General features: G+C 41.9%; 1 protein-coding gene across 11 annotated transcripts in view; it reads left to right on the top strand.

Moving 5' to 3' along the window:
• SDCCAG8 (SHH signaling and ciliogenesis regulator SDCCAG8) overlaps nucleotides 1-23,497 on the top strand; it is a 147,573-nt gene that overhangs the window by 23,482 nt on the left and 100,594 nt on the right. For all 11 annotated transcript variants that reach the window (XM_050950399.1, XM_050950396.1, XM_050950397.1 and 8 more), the window contains exons 5-11: nucleotides 2,300-2,425; nucleotides 2,728-2,868; nucleotides 4,909-4,973; nucleotides 7,307-7,495; nucleotides 9,429-9,567; nucleotides 13,608-13,760; nucleotides 19,390-19,524. In XM_050950399.1, coding sequence (XP_050806356.1) covers nucleotides 2,300-2,425; nucleotides 2,728-2,868; nucleotides 4,909-4,973; nucleotides 7,307-7,495; nucleotides 9,429-9,567; nucleotides 13,608-13,760; nucleotides 19,390-19,524 — 948 coding nt within the window. The remainder of the gene's footprint in view (nucleotides 1-2,299; nucleotides 2,426-2,727; nucleotides 2,869-4,908; nucleotides 4,974-7,306; nucleotides 7,496-9,428; nucleotides 9,568-13,607; nucleotides 13,761-19,389; nucleotides 19,525-23,497) is intronic.

Here is a 23,497-nt window from a genome sequence, read left to right as displayed (position 1 = left end):
AAGATCCTGATCCCACAAGTGTCATACTCATGGAATTTACATTGAGTTTTTAATAAGAGTTCTATATGCAAAGTGCTTACGGGCTCAGACCTTGAGATTCTAAACATTACACTAGCCAAAAGTGAAGCAAATACAGTTCAGAATGTACAGTAACTCATTTAACATTATCCCACTTAACGTTGTTTCAGTGTTACGTCCCTGCTCAATTAGGGAACATGCTCATTTAAAGTTGTGCAATGCTCACTTATAGCGTCGTTTGGCTGCCTGCTTGTAAGATTCTGTGGAGTAGTAGCGACTTTACAAGGGAGCATTGCACAAGTTCCGTTTCTCTGCCTCTTCCCCCTCCCTCCCAGCACTTTCCCCACTTTCTGGGACGGAAGGGCAGGAGCGGGGAAGCACCAGGTCTCCACTCCTCCCGCTCCCTCCCAGAAAATCCTAAATGCCAGTGAACACCTGTTTGGCAGCGTTTAGGACTTTCTAGGAGGGAGGGGCACAGCGGGAAAGTGCCGTGTCTCTGCTCCTCCCCTTCCCTTGCAGAAAGTCCTGAGCACTGCCAAACAGCAGTTTAGTGGCGCTTAGGCTTTTCTGGGAAGGAGGGAGAGGAATGGAGACGCAGGGCTTCCCCGCTCCCGCCCCACCCTCCCAGCACTTGGCGCTTAAGACTTTCTGGGAAGGAGGGGCAGGAGTGGGGAAGCGCTGCATCTCTGCTCCTCCTCCTCCCTCACAGAAAGTCCTAAGCCGGCGCTTAGGACTTTGGTGGGAGGAGGGACATGGCATGCTCTGAAGAGGAGGTGGAGTGGGGCTGGGAAGAGGTGGGCCTGGAATAGAGTGGGGACAGGAAGAAGCGGGCCTGGAGCATTCCTGGCAAAATCCGAGCCTGTTCTCCAGGGAGGCTGCCGCTGCTGCTGCAAATGTGCTTTCTAGTGTCCTTGCCTGCAGTGAGCTGTATGCAGTATGCCTTTTATCTGCCCCTCCAAAATTTCCTTGGAACCTAACCCCCCACATTTAAATTAAATCTGATGGGACAAATGGATTCGTTTAACATTTTTTCACTTAAAGTTGCATTTTTCAGGAACATAACTACAACATTAAGTGAGGAGTTACTGTACTATGTCTTCACATACATCATCACATCTCTATATTTCTTAAAAATCCATCTTATCAGGAGGCTTTTTTTCTTGATAAAATGTGTCTGAAATAGATAAGTGTATATCTATTTATCCAACTGTTTCATTTAAATAACTTTTCCTACTCAAATAAGCATCTAACCAGCATTAATGTGCAAATTAGACTATTACCAAACATGCTTATTGTGCCTGTAATGGAGTTAAAAAAGAACGAGAGTCTTTTACTAATATCTTAAGAAATATATATGCATGACTAGAGCTAGGTAAAAAATTTTACATGAAACTTTTTGTTACTGAAAAAGAGATTTGGAACAACCAAAACATTTCACAAATGTGGTGAATTGGTGAAACGAGTGAATTTTTTTGGCCAAAATGGTGAAAAAAAATAGTAATTAGAAGTGTCAAAACAAATAGTTTTTTTAACATTATCAAAACAAAACATTTCAATTTTGAGTGGGCTATGTTCACCAGGAGATTTAGGCCACATTCACAAAAACAGATATGGAGGTGGTGTGTGGGGCCCACCGGTTAGGAAACACACATGTGAGGGAATGACTCAAGTTAAAATTCCCACTTTGTACAAAATGCTTGAATAGTCATTGGGTCAGAGAGAGAGAGTGAAAGAGACTCTATAGGCCAGTGGTTAGGGAACTCACCGGGGACACCTTGGATCCAGTCTCTGTTCCAATTAATATGTAAGTGTTTTTACAAAGTAGAACAGCTTTGACAGGAAAGATTGAGAGAGGCCCACTCCAGAATAGCCCGTAGCCTGGTGGTTAGTTTACTCACTTGGAAAGAAGAGATCTGGGCTCAAGTCCCTGCTCCGTAGTTGGGTTTTCCATGTCTCAGGTAAGAACCTTCACCCCTGGGCTATTAGGTATAAGAGGGGACATTGCTGCCTCCTCTGTTTTTTGTGACTGTAACCCTTCATTTCCTTTGCTGTTATTAAAAATACCTGAAGCTTTTCATTTTGGGTTGATGAAACATTTTGTTTTGATCTGAAAAAGTATTTTGGTTCGACCCAAACTGAATCTTTTTCAGTTTTTGGAACTGCAAGTGAATCAAAAAATCAGTTATTTGTGCAACTCTGCCTGTGACATCAAGATGTATTTAAATGGTCATAGCTTTATCAAAGAGCTGCCTATGTACAGTATTTGTATTTGGTCTCATAGGAGGAGTTGTCTGGGATGAAAGATCGGATACGAGTAGTTGTGCTTGAAAATGAGAAACTCCATGAGGAAATGAAATCTCTAACTGTAGAGCAGACGTTGAGAGAACAAACTCTTTTGGATGCTTCAGTAAGTTTGATTTTTTTTTTTATTAAGGATCGGTGAACTGGTTCATTTAAATAAGAACTGTCATTTGTTCTCAAACTGAACCTTAACCAAACCTTTATGAACATTTTGAAAAATGCTGGATTAGAGATCCCAACATTACTATCTTCTTCCTAGAGGGCAACTACATTAAATTCTGCACAGATTCTTCCATTAGTAGATTTTAACAGTAACATTCAATATTTTTTATTTATTTAGCAATAGTTAATATTTTTACTTAAACAGCTATTGTGATTAAACTCTGAAGCATTACAATTGTATTTCAGGCAAATGTTCGGAACTCCTGGACTGTAGGAGGTGATGATTCTTATTTATGTCAACCTGCCAAGTCATCACCATCACATAATAAAGAACAGGTTTTGGCCACAAGAGACACTGCAGAAACAGAAAAATGGCAGCTAGAATTGGTTGGTATTGAAATAATTTCTTTGCGGTGTCACATCTCGGCTAAAGATTTTAGTGCTCCTCTTTCTTGGTGGCATTTTTTAGGATTAATAATTTCCTGACAGTTTTGGAGGAGAAGATTTGATTGCTTTAACCCCTAGTCTTTGAGGTCAATATCTATCCCTTGAAGCTTATGTTCTTAGTGTCTTAAGATAATTGTTTTGTCCCTTTAGGCAGTGGTGATAGGTAGGCTGTTTTGTGCAAATCTCAGCATGTCAAGGTGGAACTGGGGTAGACGGCGCATGTCTGGTATGATGCTGCAATGAATAGTGCTGTGGAGATTCTAGACAATACGGATGCCTGCAGGCAGCCAAGAGCTAGCTACGGTAACTTAAGCAGCTGTCCAGTACTGTGGGTCGCTGCAGTCTCCGGAGCAGCCCAGCATCCAGACGGTGCTAAAGTGGCTTCATCTCTTCTTAATCCCCATCCCTTAGGTTACAATTTCTGTGTTGTGCCTCTCAGAGATGCAGCACAGAAGGCCCACAGTATCTTGGAGATACTCCATTTGGGAAAGTCCTTACCCTGTCATCTCAACTGGACAATGTATTTTTCACTTCCTAACTTAAACTGGTGGTGGTGTATTGCTGTCACTGCATCTTACTTCATTCTGCCTAACAGCTGTGGTGAATGAAGTACTGTAATATATCTGTGTGCGAACTATGTAGTTTAAAAGGACATTTGGGTGCTTCAAGATTATTATTCCTAATCACTCATTTATGCCGAGAATACACTATACAGTATATAAAAAATTATTTTCATTGATGCCTCTGTCTGCAGAGCCAGAAATCTTTGTGATGACACTAAGCTCCCAGCATCTTAAACCCTGTGACAGTTCAAGTCGCCACAGTAGTTGCCTCTTTTCTTTCCTCTTATTTGCCCATATGTGACATTTGTGTATTGGTTGATCATTCATGGTGAAAAAAACAACAATGAGAGATTCTGTGTAAGGGATTGCTATAGCCCCACATCACTGTGCCATTTCACCACTGCAGGTACATTTGAAGCTGTTTAACCACTGCAGGTAAATCTCTTACATGTTCAGCTTTTTAGCAAGAACTAGGACTAAACTATTGAATAACTCATGTTGTGGTAATGAGAGAGTTTACCATGTTCTTCATAATGGCCCCAAATCTTCTCTATTTAGGAATATTTCTATTGACTTCTGTGGGAGCAAGGTCAGGCCTGTCATAGGGTGACTGGCCCCTTTAAGGGAAAATGGGGCCTCAGTTCCAAATTTGACATGATCAGGTCACTTCCTCAGATGGGTAATAATGGTTGAGATCACGTGATTAACTCAGGCATGGTGAGCTAAGGTAGGAAGGGACAAACTTCTGGGGAAAGGCAGCTCAAGTGGGAGCTAAGACGGCTGGAAGTGTCCAGACAGAAGCCTGGGAAGTTGTATCTGGCCTGAGATGAGTGCTGCAGGTAATAAAGGAACCATTTGAACTGAACCCTGGTTTGAGGTCTCCTGAGTTAAGGAGAGATATTGAAATATAGAGTTGGGGCCTGGAGGGCTAGTAGGTGGAAGGACTTAAAAAAACTGACCTTAGAAGGGGAGTGTTTTTAATTACCATTGGATTATGGAGTTCTTACAAGGCCCTGAATAGAAGGGGAAACTAAGGCAGGGTGCTGCCCCAGGCCACAAACAGGCATTTTGGTGGTGGCTCACCCTGTTATGAGACCCAATTGGTCAGATCATCAGCTTGTATAAATCGAAGTAGCTCAACTGAAATCAATGGATCTGTGGCAATTTACACTACCTAAGGATGTGGCTCCATGTGTAGAAATAAGTAAGCATCCCTGTTCTGTTCATTAGCTAAGCTTTCTGAAAAGAAGAGTAAGGAAAGTTAATTTTGAAATTAATGGTTTTGGGTTAAAAAAATTGATTATCTTCAGGGGAAATTAGTGAATATAGTTAATTTTTGGATCTATCTATAAAGTGCTAAGAGGAGATAATTGTGAGGAAAGAGGAAGACATACAGTTTTTTCATCTTTTCCTAAAGGAGAAGCTAAAACTTCTTTATCAAGAAAGGACTGATACACTTGAAGCTCAAGTACGGTCTCTAAGGTAAATTGAAATGGCCATTTTCTTTAAATAATTTGTAAAAAACACAAGTGTTTTCAGTGGTTTGCACTCTTGTTGAAAATCAAATTTTAAAAAGTAATCAGGCACATGTGACAATTAAACATTTATGTTTTCTAATATAAACAGTTCTTCCTGAAATATAATTAAAAACATGATTTTAAGACAAGTTAATTTCAGGACACTGATGGAAAAGATTTGTCAAATTTAATAAGGATAAAGCCAATATTAAAAAATCATATAGAGATTTACTAGACAATAGGATCCTTCCTTAGACTCTTGGACTTTTGTAGGATAGTTCTCTTGAAGAAATAAAATTCTGTTCAAATTTTGTAAGCTGATCAAAATAAAAGAGAGGGGGAAAAAAAAGAAATGTGTGGAAAAGTTATACATTTTCTATTAAATTTGATTGGTCTATCCCATAATAAAAATCTTGTGCCAGAAGTTTCAGATCTTAAATGGACTGTGTCAATTAACTTAGACCACATTTTAATTTTGTGAGATTGTTTGAAAGTGTTTTGTTTTACATGAATAAGTATTTTAAATTTTTTTTTTTTTTTGGTGGGTGGGGTCACTGGTAAAGAGGCTAAATTTAAATATACACCATGCAATACTGGAAACCTGAATGTAGGACACAGGAGTGGAAGGGACCTTCTCAGTCATTAAGTCCAGTCCCCTGCTATAGTAGGCAGCCCCATTCATAAATTTATCAGTCTCTATCTTAGAACTAGTTAGGGTGTTTGGGGGGGCTATTCCAGACCCTCACACTTAAAATGATCAGAAGTCATCCTCAAATGGCCAGTTTATACCCACTATTTATTGTACTACCATTGTCTTTTAGCTTAAATAGCTCTTATTCCTCCTTGTTGGTTACCCAGCAACGTATTTATAGAGAGTAATCTATTCTCCGCCTTCCTTTTGCTAAGCAAAACAAATAAAGCTCTTCCAGTTCCTCTCATCATATAGGTCCTTCATTTCCCTAATCATTCTGGTAGTCCTTATCTGCCTCTGCTTCAATTTGAATTAATCTTTCTTGACGATGGGTGACCAGACTGGGTGTATACAGTGTTCCAGATGCAGTTGTACAATGGCATTAATACTTCTCTATCTCTACTGTAAATAACTCACCTAATACATCCTAGGATCAGATTTTTTTTTTTTTCCCTTCATGGCTGGATCACATTACTGGCTCATAGTCATCCTGTGATCGACTAATACATCCTCAGGTCTGTCTTCTCCTCTGTTTCCAAGCGATGAGCTCCCAGCTTATAGCAGAAATTCTTATTAGTCATTAATTGCATGACCTTAGTACAGTACTATTAAATTTCACTACATTCTATTACTCCAGTCCTCCAGGAGTACTGGAGTAGTATTCATCCAATTCTTCCTGTTTCTGATGCTCCTCTATATTGATGATGCCTCCCAACTTTGTGTAATCAGCAAATTTAATTTAGTACGCTCCTTCTTTCTGTGCCAAGGTAATTGAACTGATTTAGTATTTTCTATTAGTCCCAAGACCGTTCCTTGAGGGAACTATGTTAGTAACATCCCTCCAGCCCAATAGTTCTCCTTTTTAGCATGATCCTTTGTCATCTCCGCTTTAGCCAGTTTCTCGTTCACCTTACAGTTCTTGTACTAATCCCCATATTCTCCATCTTAAATGATGATTGAATAATGAACATAACAGCTAGTTGCACTAATACAGCGAATGATCCTGAAGTGCAAAACATGCATAAACACCAGAGTCAAAGATAAATTTGAGTATTCAAATTCTTTGAAAGCTTCAGCCAGTGGAGAATGCAGCACCTTCTTAATGATGTTTCTTATAGGGGACCTGATCTTTCAAGGTGTTGAGGACACTGACCCTGATCCAGCAAAGCACACAAACATTTGCTTAACTGTATTTATGAGTAGTTGCATTGAATTTAATGGGGCAATTCAAATGCTTAAAGTTAAGCATGAGCCTAAGTGCTTTAGTGGATCGGAGTCAGAGTGCTCAGCACCTTGTGGCATCAGGTCCAGGGATCATATGGCACCTTTATCCTGTATTGGCACTTGTTGCAGATTAATTTCTAGGGGTGAGGCACAGGCAGGGAGGTGATGACAGCACTACAAAGGAGAATGCAGAATATCATATAGTCACTGGCCTTCAATGCAAGCGCGCACAGATTGACTGGGTCCCCCTTCACATGTTGGGATGTCCTTACTGTTGATGGGCTATGTACCTTGTCCCTCTAGTTATAACAGCTTTCTAGTTATTAAAATAAATGTAGAAAAATTTGTTTATTGCTTATAACAGTATCTTCTCTTAATTCCAGAAAAGACTTATCTGTATCTGAGAAGAACTGTGAAGATCTAAAAGGAAGATTAAAACACCAAGAATCACTTATTGCAACCAGTAATTACAACCGGGTTGGTGGTCTTTGCCTGAAATGTGCACAACATGAGGCTGTTCTTTCTCAGACTCATTCCAATGTCCACATGCATACCATTGAAAGGTTAACAAAGTAGGTTCATGGACATTTTATGTTGTAATTAAAAGCTCGATGGCTTCTAATAGGGAATACTAATTCTAATAGTGTGTTGTTTTTTAACATTTAACACAAGAATACAGTATATCCCCAAAACTGTGTGGTGATTCCCCCCTCCCCACTCCCCCCAACCTCCCCATCTGTATTCAGGTTGTAGTGCTGTAGGAAAATTCCTGTTGGGAGTTCTGCTTAAAAATCCATGGCAAATATACGGTCTAATTCTGACCCTACAGAAGTCCCTAGGAGCTTTGCCTTTGACTTCAATGGGAACAAGATTTCAGTGGTGTTTTGTAACTGACGTACAGTTGGTCTTCTGGCTAAGAGAGATGAAAACATTACCTAGTACCTGCAGACAGAGTTCCTTCAGCTGTTTTTTTTTAATACTCCATGCAACAATTCTTTTTGATCTGTTTCCATTAATCTTTGGGAGCTGTAGAAAAGTTGAGCTACAAAAAACAAAGTGTGTGCGTGCCTTTTTTTTTTTTTTTTTTTTTTTTTTTTTTTGGACCTTGTCTGTGTAAATAACATTTCAAGTCTGCTTTTTGCTGGTTTGTACCTTTAACCTGTCACTGATCCAGGACGTAATATTTTGTTTCCTGCATCTCAAACTAGTGTACTTATAAGAAAGTAATTCCATACGTGGGTAAAAAGAAGGCAACATTTTTGTGGCAGTTTTTAAAAGAACAATTGCAATTGTTTCTCTTTCTTTAATTAGGTTTAAATAATAAAAAAATCTATACAACATGCTAGGCACTCTAACATAATTTACAATACCACAAAATACTTGTTCAAACAGGAACTCAGGTAGCTAACCAGTCATCTACCAAAATCTCCTTTCCTTCCCTTCATCAATCTGGGAAACATAAGCAGAGCATAAATCAATACACTATTGTTTTCTTGAGTTTGTGAATAGCTTGAAACAAAATATGTGGGCTGATCCATTCATCTCAGTGGGTTGTTAGATCTGAAACTTAGAGGACAAGATTCTTAGGTGGTATAAATCGGCTTCATTCCTTTGAAATCTTATCCAGCAAAATTGACTGTTGCACTGCTTTGCAGAGATATTTCAGCAGAAATAGTTAGGCTAGGATTTTAAGGAACTAAGGAAGCTTAAGTGCCTAAATCTCACAGAAAAAAATCAGTGAAATTTGAGCACTTAACTCTCTCTTAGGCACCTTTGAAAAGATCAGTATTTGCTACTATGATTATGCCCCAATCCAAACTGCCTCCTAACCTTCCAAGGTGTCAGAAGAGCCAGTTGCCAAAACTTGTAGCTGCACCTAAGACAACTTCTGTATATTAGCAATATGAAACTCTTATGCATATCAAAAACTGAAAATATGGATATGATAACCTACATCTCTTACTTTAAATAAAGAAGTGATGGTGATACAGAATCCAGAAATCTTGTAGCAGAATTTAGGTCCAGTTTGCTGCAAAGTACAAATAGCTAATATATATCTAAAGCCATCTCAGATCCTAATATGATTCAGTGCAGTTTTCCTTAAAATATAAATGCAAAAAAATGTATTCTTAATGATTCATTATTGTCAGAATTGTCCCATTTTGCCTTGCACTATGTTCTTTCTGAAGCTTGTCATTGACCTTGTATTTTTTTATTTTTTTTTTGTTTTTTAAACAAGGTCATACTTTTACTATTTAGCTTGGGTAAATCCCTAACATGAACCCTGCCATCATTATTGCAGCTTCACTAACAACCCACTGCTTTTAAGGACAGGAGGTCATCCTTCACATTATACTTAAGTATGTGCTGAGCTGGCACTACTCTGTCTTTAAAATTTAATACATATTAATGCAGATTTTTGTCTTACTTTACTTATGACCCTGCTGTTTTCAGTCCATTAATGTTTTATGTTTCTTGTCTCTGTATTTTTTTTTGCTGATGCAGAGAAAGAGATGACTTAATGAGTGCACTTGTTTCAGTAAGAAGGAACCTGAGTGAGATGCAGCAAAGGGAATCTAGTGCTTATGAACAAGTAAAACAAGCTGTTCAAATGACTGAAGAAGCCAATTTAGAAAAAATGAAGGTAAATTTAGTAAGAGGATGGTACAGTTCTTCAGTATTCTTAAGTGTTAATTAGATTTGTTTCCATATCAACAAGACAATAAGCCCTCCAGGCCCTAAAACGCTATTTCAGACACAGATCATGTAGCTGTCTTGAAATAAAGGCTCATTTAAAATGTTTGATATTGTGATGGTCTTCATAAGACTGTTTAAGGGAAGAAGCATGATTCTGGAGAGGAAAAATTCTTAGTGACCTGAACACAGAACTTGACTTTTTTTAGTTATAATTCAGGTTCTTAGACTGATATTTGCCTGTGGCCACAATGCATAACTTAATCTCTCTGGGTGTGTCTACACTGTAATAACATACCTGTGACTGGCCTGGGTCAGTTGACTTGGGCTCACGGAGATCAGGCTGTAGTACTAAAAAATTGCAATATAGATGCTTGGTCTGGAGCTCAGGTTCTGAGACCTTGTGTTTGTGGGCATTGTGTAAAATGCATATAACTGTGTGAAGACGTAAAATGATATATAAATGTGATGTATGTTTTACACTTTTTTGGGTGGTATAAAATTATTATGGTAAAATCAAATTTCTGATCTAGTGCTTAATGTTAAAACTAATTACTTTGTATAGGTGTCAGCTTCAATTGATGTAGATTAAATTATTATCTTGATATATAGTGCCATCTACTGTGTAATTAATGAATTGCTACTAAATCAGGAAATTTTAATTAAATGACTTTGTTATTAAGAAAGGAGAAGATTAACATAGTGCTCCCACTGGGTATCAGTTACTGGTATTATTTATGGGACACTATAAAAGTGCATGTGTTCTTAAAAATAAATATTACCATAAAATTATTTTCAGACTTAGTAGTGGGGAAATGATGATAATGGGAGAGGGAAATACCACATATTGAATCACTACAGAGATATTTAAAGAAATAAAGCCCTCATTAACTAACAGCCATTAACTGTTAGTGACCAGGAGCCAGACTTCTAAAGGTATCTACATGCCTGAAGATGGAGTTAGGCACCAAGATGCTTTTGAAAATTCCACTAGGTGTGTATCTGCATCTTTAGGTGCCTAAATAGCTTAGTATCAGATTTTCAAAATTGCTAATACATGTGTAGCAGGAATCAGTGACAGTCATTCATCAGTATGTGTAATACCCTTCTAGAGACCTAAACTGTCTTTCAGTTTTGTTCCCTGCTCACAGAATTAAAATTTTACATGGACAAATAAGTAAACTAATAATCCATGTGACTGGTGACTATGCGGCAACCTCAGCTCCCATCCCATCCACATCAGAAGCAAATCTAGCTGCCAGAGATCTCCTCCCCCTGATGGCACTGTTCTCATCTGCCAGAGAGGAACCCTCGGCACCGACAGAGCCCCACTGTCTGGTGCATTTGAAAGGAAAGCCAGCTTTGATGTCAAGGCACTATCCTTGGCCTTGTCCATCAACACCCACATGCTCTGATAGAGAGCCTTCCCGCTCCCTGAGCTCTCAACGTTTGAAGTACCGAGAATTGGCTCCTCCGTGATCTCGAGTGTCTGAGACCTTGAAGTTGGAGCCTGACTCCTACCACTCAAGTAGAAGTAGGAGCCGTAGAGTGAGGTTGGGCAGAGATAGAAAGGAGCAGCAGGTGTTGCCTCTGTATTGGCAGAACCCACCTCAGTGGCCCTGCTGGACTCCCTGGGCTTACCACCAGGACCAGGGAGGAAACCAGGGCCCATGCTCAGCAATGTCTTTAGTCACCTCCACCACTTTTGTGCCACTTTCCGCAGTACACCCGGCACCTATGGTTTCGATGCCCTTCCTGCCGGCACCGTTGTCGACTCCAGCACCGTGCCCGACTCCGCCTTAGGCACCAGCCCGTTTGACATTGTCACACCCCGTCTCCCATGCCTGCACCGTTGTCTACGTTGACCTCGATGCAGGCACCTTCGGCCCTGTGCCGATGTCTGCTCTGGGCCCTCCGACACTGGCAGCTCCTTTGAACATGCCGATGCAGTTCCCTCCTGTGAGGTTGATGCAGACGGTAATGTTGCCTACGACGTCTACGGCCCTGACACCATCATCAGCACCACCTCCTCCATCGCTGCCCTGAGAGTCACGTGACCAGTCTGGGCCAGACGATAGGGAGCTTCCACCATTGGGGCGCGCTTCCTCCTTCTTGTTGCCGGACAAAGCGTTGGCAGGGTCATCCATAGCTCCTGTGTTACAGAACAATAGTCTACAACAGTTGCTCCGCAGAGCTGCCCAAGGCTTGGGCATCAAGGTCGCATTCCTGGTGGCGATCACCTCAGGGGTGTCTGAGCTCAGGGCCCTAATGTCCAAGCCACCCTACACATTGTTTTTTAAGGAAAAGGTTCAGCTTAGGCCCCATCTGGCCTTCCTTCCCAAGGTTGTGTCATAGTTCCACCTCAACCAGGAAATTTTCCTTCCGGTTTTCTACTCTAAGCTTCATGCAAGTGGTAGGGAGCAGAGACGCCACACTCTCGATGTCCGCAGAGCACTGGCCTTCTACATAGAAAAGACCAAGCTGTTCAGAAAGTCGGTACAACTCTTTGTTGCAGTAGCAGACAGGATGAAGGGACAGCCTGTTTCAACTCAGCGCATTTCATTATGGATTGTGGTCTGCATTCTAGAGTGCTACAGTCTAGCGGGACTCCCAGCACCCCCGATAACAGTGTACTCTACAAGAGCACAAGCTTCATTAACAGCTTTCTTGGCTTGGGTTCCCTCCATAGGAAATCTGCAGGGTGGCAACATGATCATCGATACACATTTTTGCTGCACATTAGGCAATCACTAGGCAGGCCAGAGGTGATGCGGCCTTTGGTAGGGCAGTGCTCTAGTCAGTAGTCAGCTCTGACCCTGCCTCCTAAAACTTGCTTGGGACTCGCTTGATCGGAATCAACATGAACAAGCACTCGAAGAAGAAAAAATCGCTTATTCACCTTCTCCTAAGTGTTGTTCTTCAAGATGTGTTGTTCATGTCCATTCTAATGCCCACCTTCCTACCCCTCTGTCAGAGTAGCCGGCAAGAAGGAACTGAAGGATTGGCGGATCGGCAGGGCTATATATTAGGCGCCACGAGGGCGCGACTCCAGGGGGTGCCCAAGCCGACCCGACGGATGCTGCTAATGGAAAAATCTTCCAGCCAACGTGCACGTGCGCACACATACAACTGATAGATTGGAATGGACATGAACAACACATCTTGAAGAACAACAGTTATGAGAAGGCGAGTAACCATTTTTTCCTTGCTGCCCACTTATGACTTGCACTTTAGTCAGCCCAGTATTTTAATCAGTATGTACATCTTGAAGCTGAAATTTCAATAAATGGCCTCCTTCCTCAGCATCATTTTATGAAAAATCTGAACATCAGAAGAATAATTTGCCCTTTCAGCCCTCTACTTTGCCAAATTGCTTCTGTGGCTCTATTCAGCCTTTTGCACCTAATACTTCACTTTAGGAAGAGAGTAGACCACTGTAATGGACTATCCTGTCATGCAGTATGGAATGTAGCTACAGTTTATTGGTGTCTACAAGGAACCAAATATTGGCAGAAAATTTTCCTTGACAATCTTGGGTGAAATGCACACAGAATTCTTAAGCACAGGTCATATCAGAACAGACATCTGAGAGAGGGACAGACATCTGCAAAACACAAATTACTCTGGAAAATCCCATCAACTTTATTATAGGTTCTAAACACAAGTGGAATGACTATTTTCTTGTTGGACAACCAAATTGTCCTTGGACATATAGTCTTTTAAAGATAGTGTGTGTGTGTGTGTGTGTGTGTGTGTATGTGATCTCATATTGTCAATCCTGTTTTGTTTTTTTTGTATGCCAATAAACACACACAGGCATCTGTGCACAGCCATGAAACTTTGTTCTAATAACCAGTTAGTTCTTCCGAAAGCATTAGACTAGAATGTTAGAGTGGTTCTACTTAATGCCTCGCTTTGGAGGAATGTTTATATCTGTCCTATGTCTAAATAATAGAATGCATCCTAAATTTCATAATAATCTTTCCAAAGGCTCTAGTCCAGTGTGAACAGCTGAAAAGTGAGATGGAAAGACAGAAAGATCGCCTTGAAAGGGAGCTAATTGCTCAACTAGATAAGAGGGCCGGTGAAAAAGAAGCCCTGCGAGGAGAAATGAAGAAAGAAAGAGAGGACTTGGCATCAACGGTAACACTAGTAAATTTTTTTTCATCCATATATGGCTAAGGAACTTGCAATGGTTTTCTATCAATAAGCTAGATACAGTAGAACTACTGTATGGATTTGTAAACCGAGTGAACAAACTTATTTCTGACTCAGCATTAAAGTGATTAAGACAGAGGTTTATCTTTTGCAAGCAGTACATATTAGATTTCACTGTGTAATTATGGCTGTACTTTAGAACCACAGAGTATTCACTGAAGACTGTCAAGAGAAATTTGGTGTCCCAGTGTATCATGTCCTCTGTGGCCCCACCTCCCTCCATTTCAACCCAGTTAGACATTTTGGGAGCACCACTGAGCTCAGGGCCCAGGTATAGCTGTCCCCCGTTTCCTCCCCTCATCAACACTGTGTGCACTTCAACATAAATATCGCCTTATAAACAAGCACTTCATAATTTTCACTATTATTGAAGCTTAGCCTCTCATGACACTGTATATTGTCTTATTTAGATTGATCTCTGCTCTGAGGACTGGCAGTTTTCTAATATTGTTTTGAAGTGCCATGCATGCCTAAAACAACATATTCTAATACTGTGCTTTAATAGTTGGTAATTAGGGTTAGTTGCTGGGTGTCTTTGTAGAAAAATTATGCTTATACATGTACTAGTGGTAACTGAAATGGAAGATTTCTTTTGAAAAATAGAAATTAAGTACCTGGAAAATACTTTATTTGTACTTTTCTTGATCTTTTCTTGAATTTGTTGTATTAGTTCCCTAACGAGTGATTTGTTAGAGGAAAAATCTGGCATGGGTCCATAAATCAGGTAGATATATAATGGCTGAAGTGTAGTTGTAAATACATAACCTTCTAGGTCCAGCTTTTGACTTCCTCTAACGTTAACCTAGAACTGTCAGGCCCTATTATTTCCACTTACATTAGGCAGCTTCAGGGCTAAACAGCTCAAGGGCTAACAGCTTTGTTTTATTGTTACAATTTTTTTTATCATTCAGCAAAATATTAACTCAACTATATTGTTGAAAAAATGAAATTGTAATTTTTGAACATACTGAGTTGGCTTTTGTTTACTGCTACACTGCATCTGCTTTTAGTTACAGTGGTGAGATTTTTTGCCTCAGTTTAGGAAGTAATTTAAGTATATCTGTAGTCACAGGGTGAGTTTCTGTAACCGTTTCTCTCTTGGCATAAGATAGTTCCCCATGCTACCAGTTAGTCAAAATCAGAGTCTAAGTGAGTGATAGGTAAGTAGATGTTATCTAGGCTGCAGGAATAGAGAATCTGTTGCTGCTGCTTTGAGAAGATGCAGCCATGTATTCCACTTATGTGTGTGAGTGCCCAGTGCATTAGAGCTGGTGAATTTTGCCTAGAAGTACCGTACAGGAGTGGCATTGTGCCTCGTGGCTATAGACCCTCCCCTGACTACATGAGGTGGTGCCATCCTGAGCCCCCTCAGTTCCTTCTGCCTGTCCATGGCTGGAATTGGAGAACTGGGTGATCTTAACCTCACAATTTCTCACCAGTTTAGTGTGTGTGGTTTTTTTTTCCTTCTTGTTGTATGTAGTTTAGTTAGTACACTTAGTATTAGTTAGGTTGTTAGTTGTATTTAGTTAAGTATTCTTCTATGACGCCCTCACGGTGGTTTAAATATTGTCTGTTGTGTGAGGGGAGCAATCCCCAACAACAATCCCCACATGCGATGCTTGCTGTGCTTGAGTGAGGCCCATGTCGAAGAACAGTGTTCAATATGTAGATTGTTCATGAAATGGACTCGGGTGGCTAGGGACTCTTGCCTAAAGCAGTACCTGCTTGACTAGGCCATGAGGCCTACTATAGCACTGAGGCCCTCACCGGATTGCAGGTTCCCTTCAGGTTTCTAGAGTGCTGCTGCTTTGCACTCTGGAGTGTGCACCTCTCCAAAGAGATGGAAGAACATTTCCCATTTAGTGTGCTGAGAAAAAGGTCACACAAGACCACTCCAGGTCTTGTGGGTATTCTTCCACCTACTCCAAGAAGACTTTGGACTGGCACAGGGTTCATGGGGGTGCCTCTAACCATTAACCTCCCTACTCTGTACTGGGTAGAGCCCTTGTGCCATTGACTCTGGTTCTGGCCGCAGGGTGTTCGTTGAGTCTGGTACTGATGAGGGTGATGCCAGCATTGACTTATTTCTGTCGGTGGCATACCAGGTGGCTACAGACCACCTCTACCGTTCCATTCTGATATCTCCTTTGGTCCAGGACTTTGCCAAGGCTGCATCGTTTACAGCCCCATTGAGTGAGTGGGCTGCTGAACCCTTAAGTCTGTTGGCACTACACTCTGATGATGTTCCCCTTCCGTGGTTTGCAGAAGCAAGGCTGGTACTGGGCTCAGTGCAAGGGACATTGCCTTGGGGGAACTCCTTGGCACTGTTGCATTCAGCACCACCAATAGACTCATAGACTTTGTCAGAAGGGACCATCTGATCATCTAGTCTGACCTGCACATTTCAGGCCACAGAACCTCACCCAGCTGTTCCTGTAATAGACCCATAACCTGTGGCTGAGTTACTGAAGTCCTCAAATCATGATTTAAAGACTTCGAGTTATGGAGAGTTCATCATTTATACTAATTTAAACCTGCAAGTGACCTGTGCTCCATGCTGCAGAGGTAGGCGAAAAACCTTCAGGGTCTTTGCCAATCTGACTCAGGGGAAAATTTCTTCCTGACTCCAAATATTGCAATCAGTTAGACTCTGAGCATGTGGGCAACACCCGGAAAAGAATGTCAACGTGGCACCTCAAATTCAGCACCCCTGATGACTTTGGGGATGACACTGCCAGTGTATTTGGTGCCAACTGTACCACTTTTATCATCAGTGCTGGTCCCTGGCTCATTCTGGGTGATGGATGAGTCAGACTGGTTACTTGCTTCTCAGGAGTGGCTCCACCTTTTTCCCCAGAATCCCGAAGCTTCTCAGTGTTGAGGTCTGGATCTTCCTTCTCCTGCTCTCCATCACATGACTCACATTGGGGACTGTTTATGGAGCATTAACACGGGATTGGCATTAATCTCACAGTCACAACTGGGGCCTCTGGCCACCAATGCCCTATCCTTATCAGTGACCTCCATGGAATCGTGGGTCATTCCTCAATCACAGATGTTGCACTTCTCAGGTCACTTTAAGGTGAGGTCACCGTGCAGATCTTTGATGGGAACTATTGACCTACTGCAGGTTCAGGTACCAGTGAGCCTTCCCTGTGTGGAATCCATGGAGCTGTCCCTTCCAGCTCCACCAGTCCAGTTAACCACCTACTCTTCATCTCCGATGATGCAGCAGTGTCTGGCTCTTCCTGTCCTCCAACAGCAAAGAATTTTAAGGCCTATCAGGACCTTTTGCAGAATGTGGCCACTTCCTGGGCATTCAAGTGGATTTTCTGCAGGAGAACACCCATATGTTAATGGATATCCTGAAGCTGTCTGCTCCTGGGAGAGTAGTCCTCCCTATCAACAATGCATCCTAGACCACACCGGCTTCAGTATCATCTACTGCAAAGCATATGGAGAAGTGCTATTTTGTCCCAGTGTCGGAGGACTTTTACTCCCATCTGCTCCCAAATTCCCTAGTCATAACCGCAGTGAACAATAGAGATGTCCAGGCAGGTTTAAGACCACTCCGAAGGACAAGGTCTCCAAAAGGACAGATTTAATAGGCAGCTCTCCTGTGTGCTTTTCCTCTGATCCCAGTTGTTCCACAGCTCACCCTCAAGCTGAAAGTGGCTTGGGCCAAGCTCACCCTCGCTGCCCCAGCATGGCTGAGGGCAGTGCTGGTTTTCTGACATTCTCATGCTGTCGATTCAGCTTCCCATATCCCTTCCTCTCGATTTCAATCTGTTTACACAGATTCATGGCCACAGTCTGCATCCTGCATTCGGCTCCCTACATCTCATAGCATTGCTGCTCTGTGATTGAACTAAGAGGAAGAGCAATGTACAGCAGCTGTTCAACAGGTCCTACAAAACCCTCTATCAGAATGTCCTATTCAGCAACGTGGAAACATTTTTCAGTGTGGTCTTTGGGCTGAACTCCACGGGCCATTCTGGATAAATACAAGACATTTTGAAGTATTTACTACATCTTCAGTCATTGGGTCTTAGGCTTGGTTCATTGAGGGCGCATCTAGTGGTGATCTTAGCCTTTCATCCATTTTATGGAAGATCAGTGTTTTTCCAGTGTCATGGTGGTAAGGAATCCTTGAAAGGAATCCTTTGTTTCCAACCACTGGTGCAGGAACTGGTTCCCTTGTGGGACCTTAACACTGTTATAGCACCTATCTTGGGATCTCCATTCGAGCCTCTGGCATCTTGCCCCTTTCCTCATTCTTATGTCAAAAATTTGCATTCCTCATGGCAATAACATCTGTGAGGAGTGTGTGAGAGTTGCAGGCTTTGCTGGCAGAGCCTCCTTACATGCATTTCTCCAAAGACCATGACATTGTGGCCACAACTGACATTTGTCTCCTAAAGGGGTCTCTCAGTTTCATTTAAACCAGGTGGTATACTTACCTGTGGGTTTTTTTTTATTTTTGTTTTTGTTTTTTTCCCCCTAAGCCTCATTAATCTCCAGAGGAGCAGCATCTTCACATACTGAACATCGGACAATGTCTGGCCTTTTTATGTAGACAGGACTCAACCCCATATGAAGGGATAGGCAGTCTTCTTACAGATGATCTGTAAGTGGGTAACTTGCTGCATACAAAACAGCTTCTGCTACAGCCCCTCATCAGGTGCAAGCTCATTCTATGAGAGCACAAGCTAAGTCTATAGTGTTCTTAAGTTATATCTGCATAATAGATATTTGTTGGGCTGCCATTTGCTGGTTGATGCATATGTTTACAAACCATTGCTCCATTATCACGGCATCCAGAACAGACGCAAACTTTGGGAAGGTGGTCCTGCAGTCCTTGTTTAAATAGGCTGAGTGTCCCATCCCTTGGGGAAACTGCTTAAGTCACCAAACTGGAAAACATGGCTGCATCTACTCAAAGAATGAAAATGGTTGCTTGCTGTAGCTGTGGTTCTTAGAGATGTGATGCAGATATGTATTCCATGACCCATCCTCCATCTCCTCTGCATCAGAGTCTAGTCTCTGGGCATTTGGTGTGAAGGAACTGAGGGGGGTAGGGGAAGCAGCACCTCATATAGTCAGGAGAGAGGCTATTGGCATAAACGCTGCTCCTCTACAGGTACTGGTAGGCAAAATTCAATGGCTCCAATGCACTGGGTGTGCACACGCCTAAGTAGAATACATGTCTGCATCATGTCTTGAAGAAGGATTTCTTCCAACATCATTATGCACATTGAGAAGTCCCGTCGAGTAGTTTGGCAGACTGAAAATATTTCAAATGTTTATGTGAATCACTTTAAAATAATAACTGTGTTGTGCTAGTCATTCTGCAATCCTTATGCAAGTAAAGCCTGCATTTCTTTTTCACTCAAAATTCCTATGGACTTACAATCAAGTTTTGATGTGAAGGAATGCAGCATTGGGTCCACGGTACTTGGGCAAAATTCCTATTGCTTTTAAGGAGTGAAGACTGCAGAACTTATCCCTGTATAAAGTTTCTGGTTAATTCACTATAGTGTTTCTCTTTCTGCAGGTGATGGTTTTGTCTCAGAATGTGGCGACGCTGGAGGCTCGGTTAGAGAGAATTACAAGAGAGAAGAACTCAATAGCTAACCAGCTAGAGGAAGCCCAAAACCAACTTACCTCTCAGGAGATGGAAGTTAATAAGGTAGAGAGAATCTCAAATGAATATTTGCTTGTTACCATGGTTTGAAAGATCACATGGTGAGAAATGCTTTGTACTATGTATTTTCTATAAAACATATTTGAAAAGATGGTATTGATAAATTTGGCTTTCTGAAAACAAACACTTGTATTATGAAAATCTGGTGCATAATGTTGTGAATTCTGTCCTCTTTAACATAGTTTAAGGGGTTAAATAGTATAAAATAAATATTTAACATTAAAATTTGTCATTTTGAGGTTCTATGTTTAATTGTCTTAAAAATTTACAGATAGCGTTTACAACCTTGCATCACATCTGAGAGTCAAGCTTCTATTTTTTTCTGATCCATGCAAAATCACTTAAACTGCAATTAACATTTAATTAATAATTCTGTTGATACAGGGGATAGAGCAGGATTCAACTCTCTCTCTTCCATAGCTGTTTTGGCTCTGCAATGCTAAAATGAGTAAAGAGTAGCACAAATTTATTTTGGGGTTAAAATTCAGAACTTTTTTTTTTTTAATTTTCTGTAGACGTTCTGTTCAGTATAGTTCTTTGTAATACTAGTGCTAGTTTTATGCATTTTAAGAATGCCTCTTTCTGCTGTTTAGTTTGAATTGGTTTTGTATATAAATACAATCCTGATTTAACTTGAAATCCCCTGTTTTGGTGGTCCTCGCCACCTACATACCTTTCAGTCTTCTCAGGCTCAAATGTGGGATGCATTTTTTGTCTCACTCATTCTGGGACATACAAAAAATTCAAGCAGAACAAATAAAATACTGTAGGATCAATTAACTTTAGTGTAAATAATTCCTATAGCTTCAGCATCATAATTCTTTATTTTGATGTAAAAAGTTTTCAGCAATAAAGGTGAGGGGACACCAAATTTGTGTAGAATATAGATGATTTTAGTACTAAAATGAGTGATGTCTGTTGAAATAGACACTTGAGATGTGTTCCTGCCCTCTAAACCCAAGACCAGAGAGGACTTCTGAACAGCTAGCTCAGGGATGGGCAAACTATGGCCCGCGGACTGGATCCGGATACTCAGCGCGCTGGATCCAGCCCACAGGATTGCCCCCCCCCCATGGCGCTGCAGCCCTGCATCACTCTCAGAAGCGGCCAGCACCCTGTCCCTGCGGCCCCCAGATCAGGGGGCAGAGGGCTCCATGTGTTGCCCTTGCCTCCGGGCACTGCCCCCCGCAGCTCCCATTGGCCAGGAACAGGAAACCGCAGCCAATGGGAGCTTTAAGGGAGGTACCTGGAGGCGCATCAAGCGCAGCACACACGTAGCTCTCTGCCCACCCCCTACCCCAGGGGCTGTAGCACTTCCTGGAGCGGCACAGTGTGGAGCCAGGACAGGCATGCAGGGAGCCTGCCCTGGCCCTGGTGCACATCGCTGCCACCCCGGAGCCACTTTAGGTAAGCGGCACTGGGCAGGAGCCCGACCCCTGCCTGAATTCTGCCCCCAGCTCCCGGCCCTAAGCCCCTTGTCTGCACCTTGCACCTCTCCTGCACCCCAACCCTCTGCCCTGAGTTCTCTGCTTCACTGTGCACCCAACCCCCTGCCCTGAGCCCTCTGCTGCACCCAAACCCCCTTCCCTGAGCCCCCTCATGCATCCTTCCTCTGCCCCAGTCCCTTGCCCTGAGCCCCTTCCTGCATCCCGCACTCCCTCCTGCAACCCAACTCCCTGTCCCAGCCCTGCATACAATTTCTCCACTCCGATGTGGCCCTTGGCCCAAAAAGTTTGCCTACCTCTGAGCTAGCTGCAGTTTCTTGGAGCAATTTGCTCTGTTGGTCACTAAGGAGCACTGTAGCAATGAGCTTCTGGTCAGCTTTTCCTCACTTCCCATTCCTCTAGCTGCCTCCACTGATTCCTCAGCTCTGTGTGCTGCATATTGAGAGGTGGAGTGGGAGGTGCTTTTTTTTTTTTTTCCCTCCTCAGCTGGGAAGTGGAGAAAGAAGCCTGTCCTAGTCTCCCTTCTGATGAGGAAGAGGAGGCAGAAAGGCAGAGTTGGTAACGTTTGGCATTGTATTGAACTTCAGTATTTTTTTTTTCATCTCCCATTGTCTGGTCTTAAATTCTTGAGCATCTCCCCCAACCCCCTTTTATTTAAAAGACCATTTCCTATTACTTTAAATGAGACTAAATTCTCAGGCTGTCGTAGGGGAAGATTCCATACATATTTTGAATGAGGACATGAGGCTGTTTTTTGTAAAGAGGACCATCATGTCTCATCGTTTGCAGGAGGACTGAAGCCAGTTGGCCCTCAGAAGTTATCTAATTTCTATTTCCTGAATGGAATATTTTTATTTTTTTTCCCAAAAAGACAGAACACTGGGAAGAGACAGGAATAGGATGGGTAAGGGAATTTGGATGGCAGAGGGAGACTGTGAAAGAGGAGAGACTGGGGAAATATAGGGGGCAAATTAAGAAGAGGAGGCTGTACATGTGGGAGGCAATATAGAGAAAAATGTGAGTGGGTGTTTCATGGTGCCTCAGTTGCTACCCAGTGAACTGCACGGTGACTGGTCAGTTCTATAGTTTTACACTCACAAACACACACCAGGTTATCTTGCACCCAAGTGTGTATTTGTTCTTTTCTTACATAGTAACACACTGTACTGCAAACTTGCAGACAGGGGAGGCTTCCCTGCAGACCTCACTCCTCAAACCAGGCTTACCCTGTGAGCCACCTACTGAGCCTCCTTTTGAGCTTCTTGCTTCTAGTTCCTAGTCCTTCCACTTATATTTTCCCAATTACCCCATTAGCCCAGTGATTACCACTCAGGTACTCATGATCCCCCACCAAAAAGTATATAATTGACTCTAGCTGAAGCTGCAGTAATGTCAGTGATCAGGGTACTGCTGGTAGTGCCCTTTCACAGTGGGTTACAGAGGGAATGAGGAGGAGAAAGGTAGATTGAGAGGGAAAGAATGGCAACTCCCACCCCTGAAGTGTTAGGAGAGCGTAAGTAGAATCCCCGTAAGGAGCTGGGGGATAACATTTTTGTGTATGCATTTAAGGTTGAATTGTTAACCTGAAATGGTCACACACAAATTGGGGGGCCATTATCTTAGATGAGGAAGGAGAGGCAGAGATCCTATCCAAAACTTCTGCTTTTTGACATCAAACAGGGCCCACTAACGCCTGGGATTGTGAATGTGGAAGAAGACAGACCTGCTCCAAAAATGTAGAGAGAGGAAGAGCAAACACTTCCACAGGCCCAGGCCCTGGCCCTGGCCCTCTAAGCTTGGGATAGATTGAGGTAGAAGACAACACAGAGAATATATCAGATGTTTTAGTCTGGAAGAGGTCAAGATCTAGAATGGAATATGAGTTACCTTTCTGAAAACGAATTCTCTCTGTCTCTCCACACAAAATAAGTCCTTTGGGTGCTTTTTTGGCTTTTCCAGTGTCCGCGTATACATTTGAATAAGTTGTTGCTGTTAAGGAATTTATGTTCAACCTCTTAATGAGAATATAGTGTTTAAGTACAACTTTGAAAATAATTACAGTACAAGCTCAAGATTTTCATTCTTACCTGAAGAAAAAAATGGCAAAACAGGAAATCGTGCTCTGGAAATGTAACACATCCTTTAATTTTAGCATTTGAAAGTGTGATCCTAGAATATCTTTGGATTTAAAAAGAGAATGGAAGAAAATGTAATAACCAGCAACTGTAGTTTAAATGTATTTAGTAGCGCACATATTGACAGAATAAGTATTTTACAAAATCTTGATCCGAATATAATTGAATCTGGCAGGCACTGCATATTTCAAAGTTAAAGACAATACAAGGATTCCAGATCCACCTTTTTATATAAAAAATATTTACCATATGTCATCTTAAAATATCTGTAAATAAAAATGTGCTGGATTCAAATGATCTCTAGGGGGCACCAAAAGATCTAATTACAAACATTAAACTGTGGGTTCCACAATCTACAGATCATGTTGTCTGTGTAAT

The sequence above is a fragment of the Gopherus flavomarginatus genome, chromosome 4, assembly GCF_025201925.1.
Source record: "Gopherus flavomarginatus isolate rGopFla2 chromosome 4, rGopFla2.mat.asm, whole genome shotgun sequence".
Classification (NCBI taxonomy): Eukaryota; Metazoa; Chordata; order Testudines; family Testudinidae; genus Gopherus; species Gopherus flavomarginatus.
This window is presented reverse-complemented; position numbering and strand designations above follow the sequence as displayed.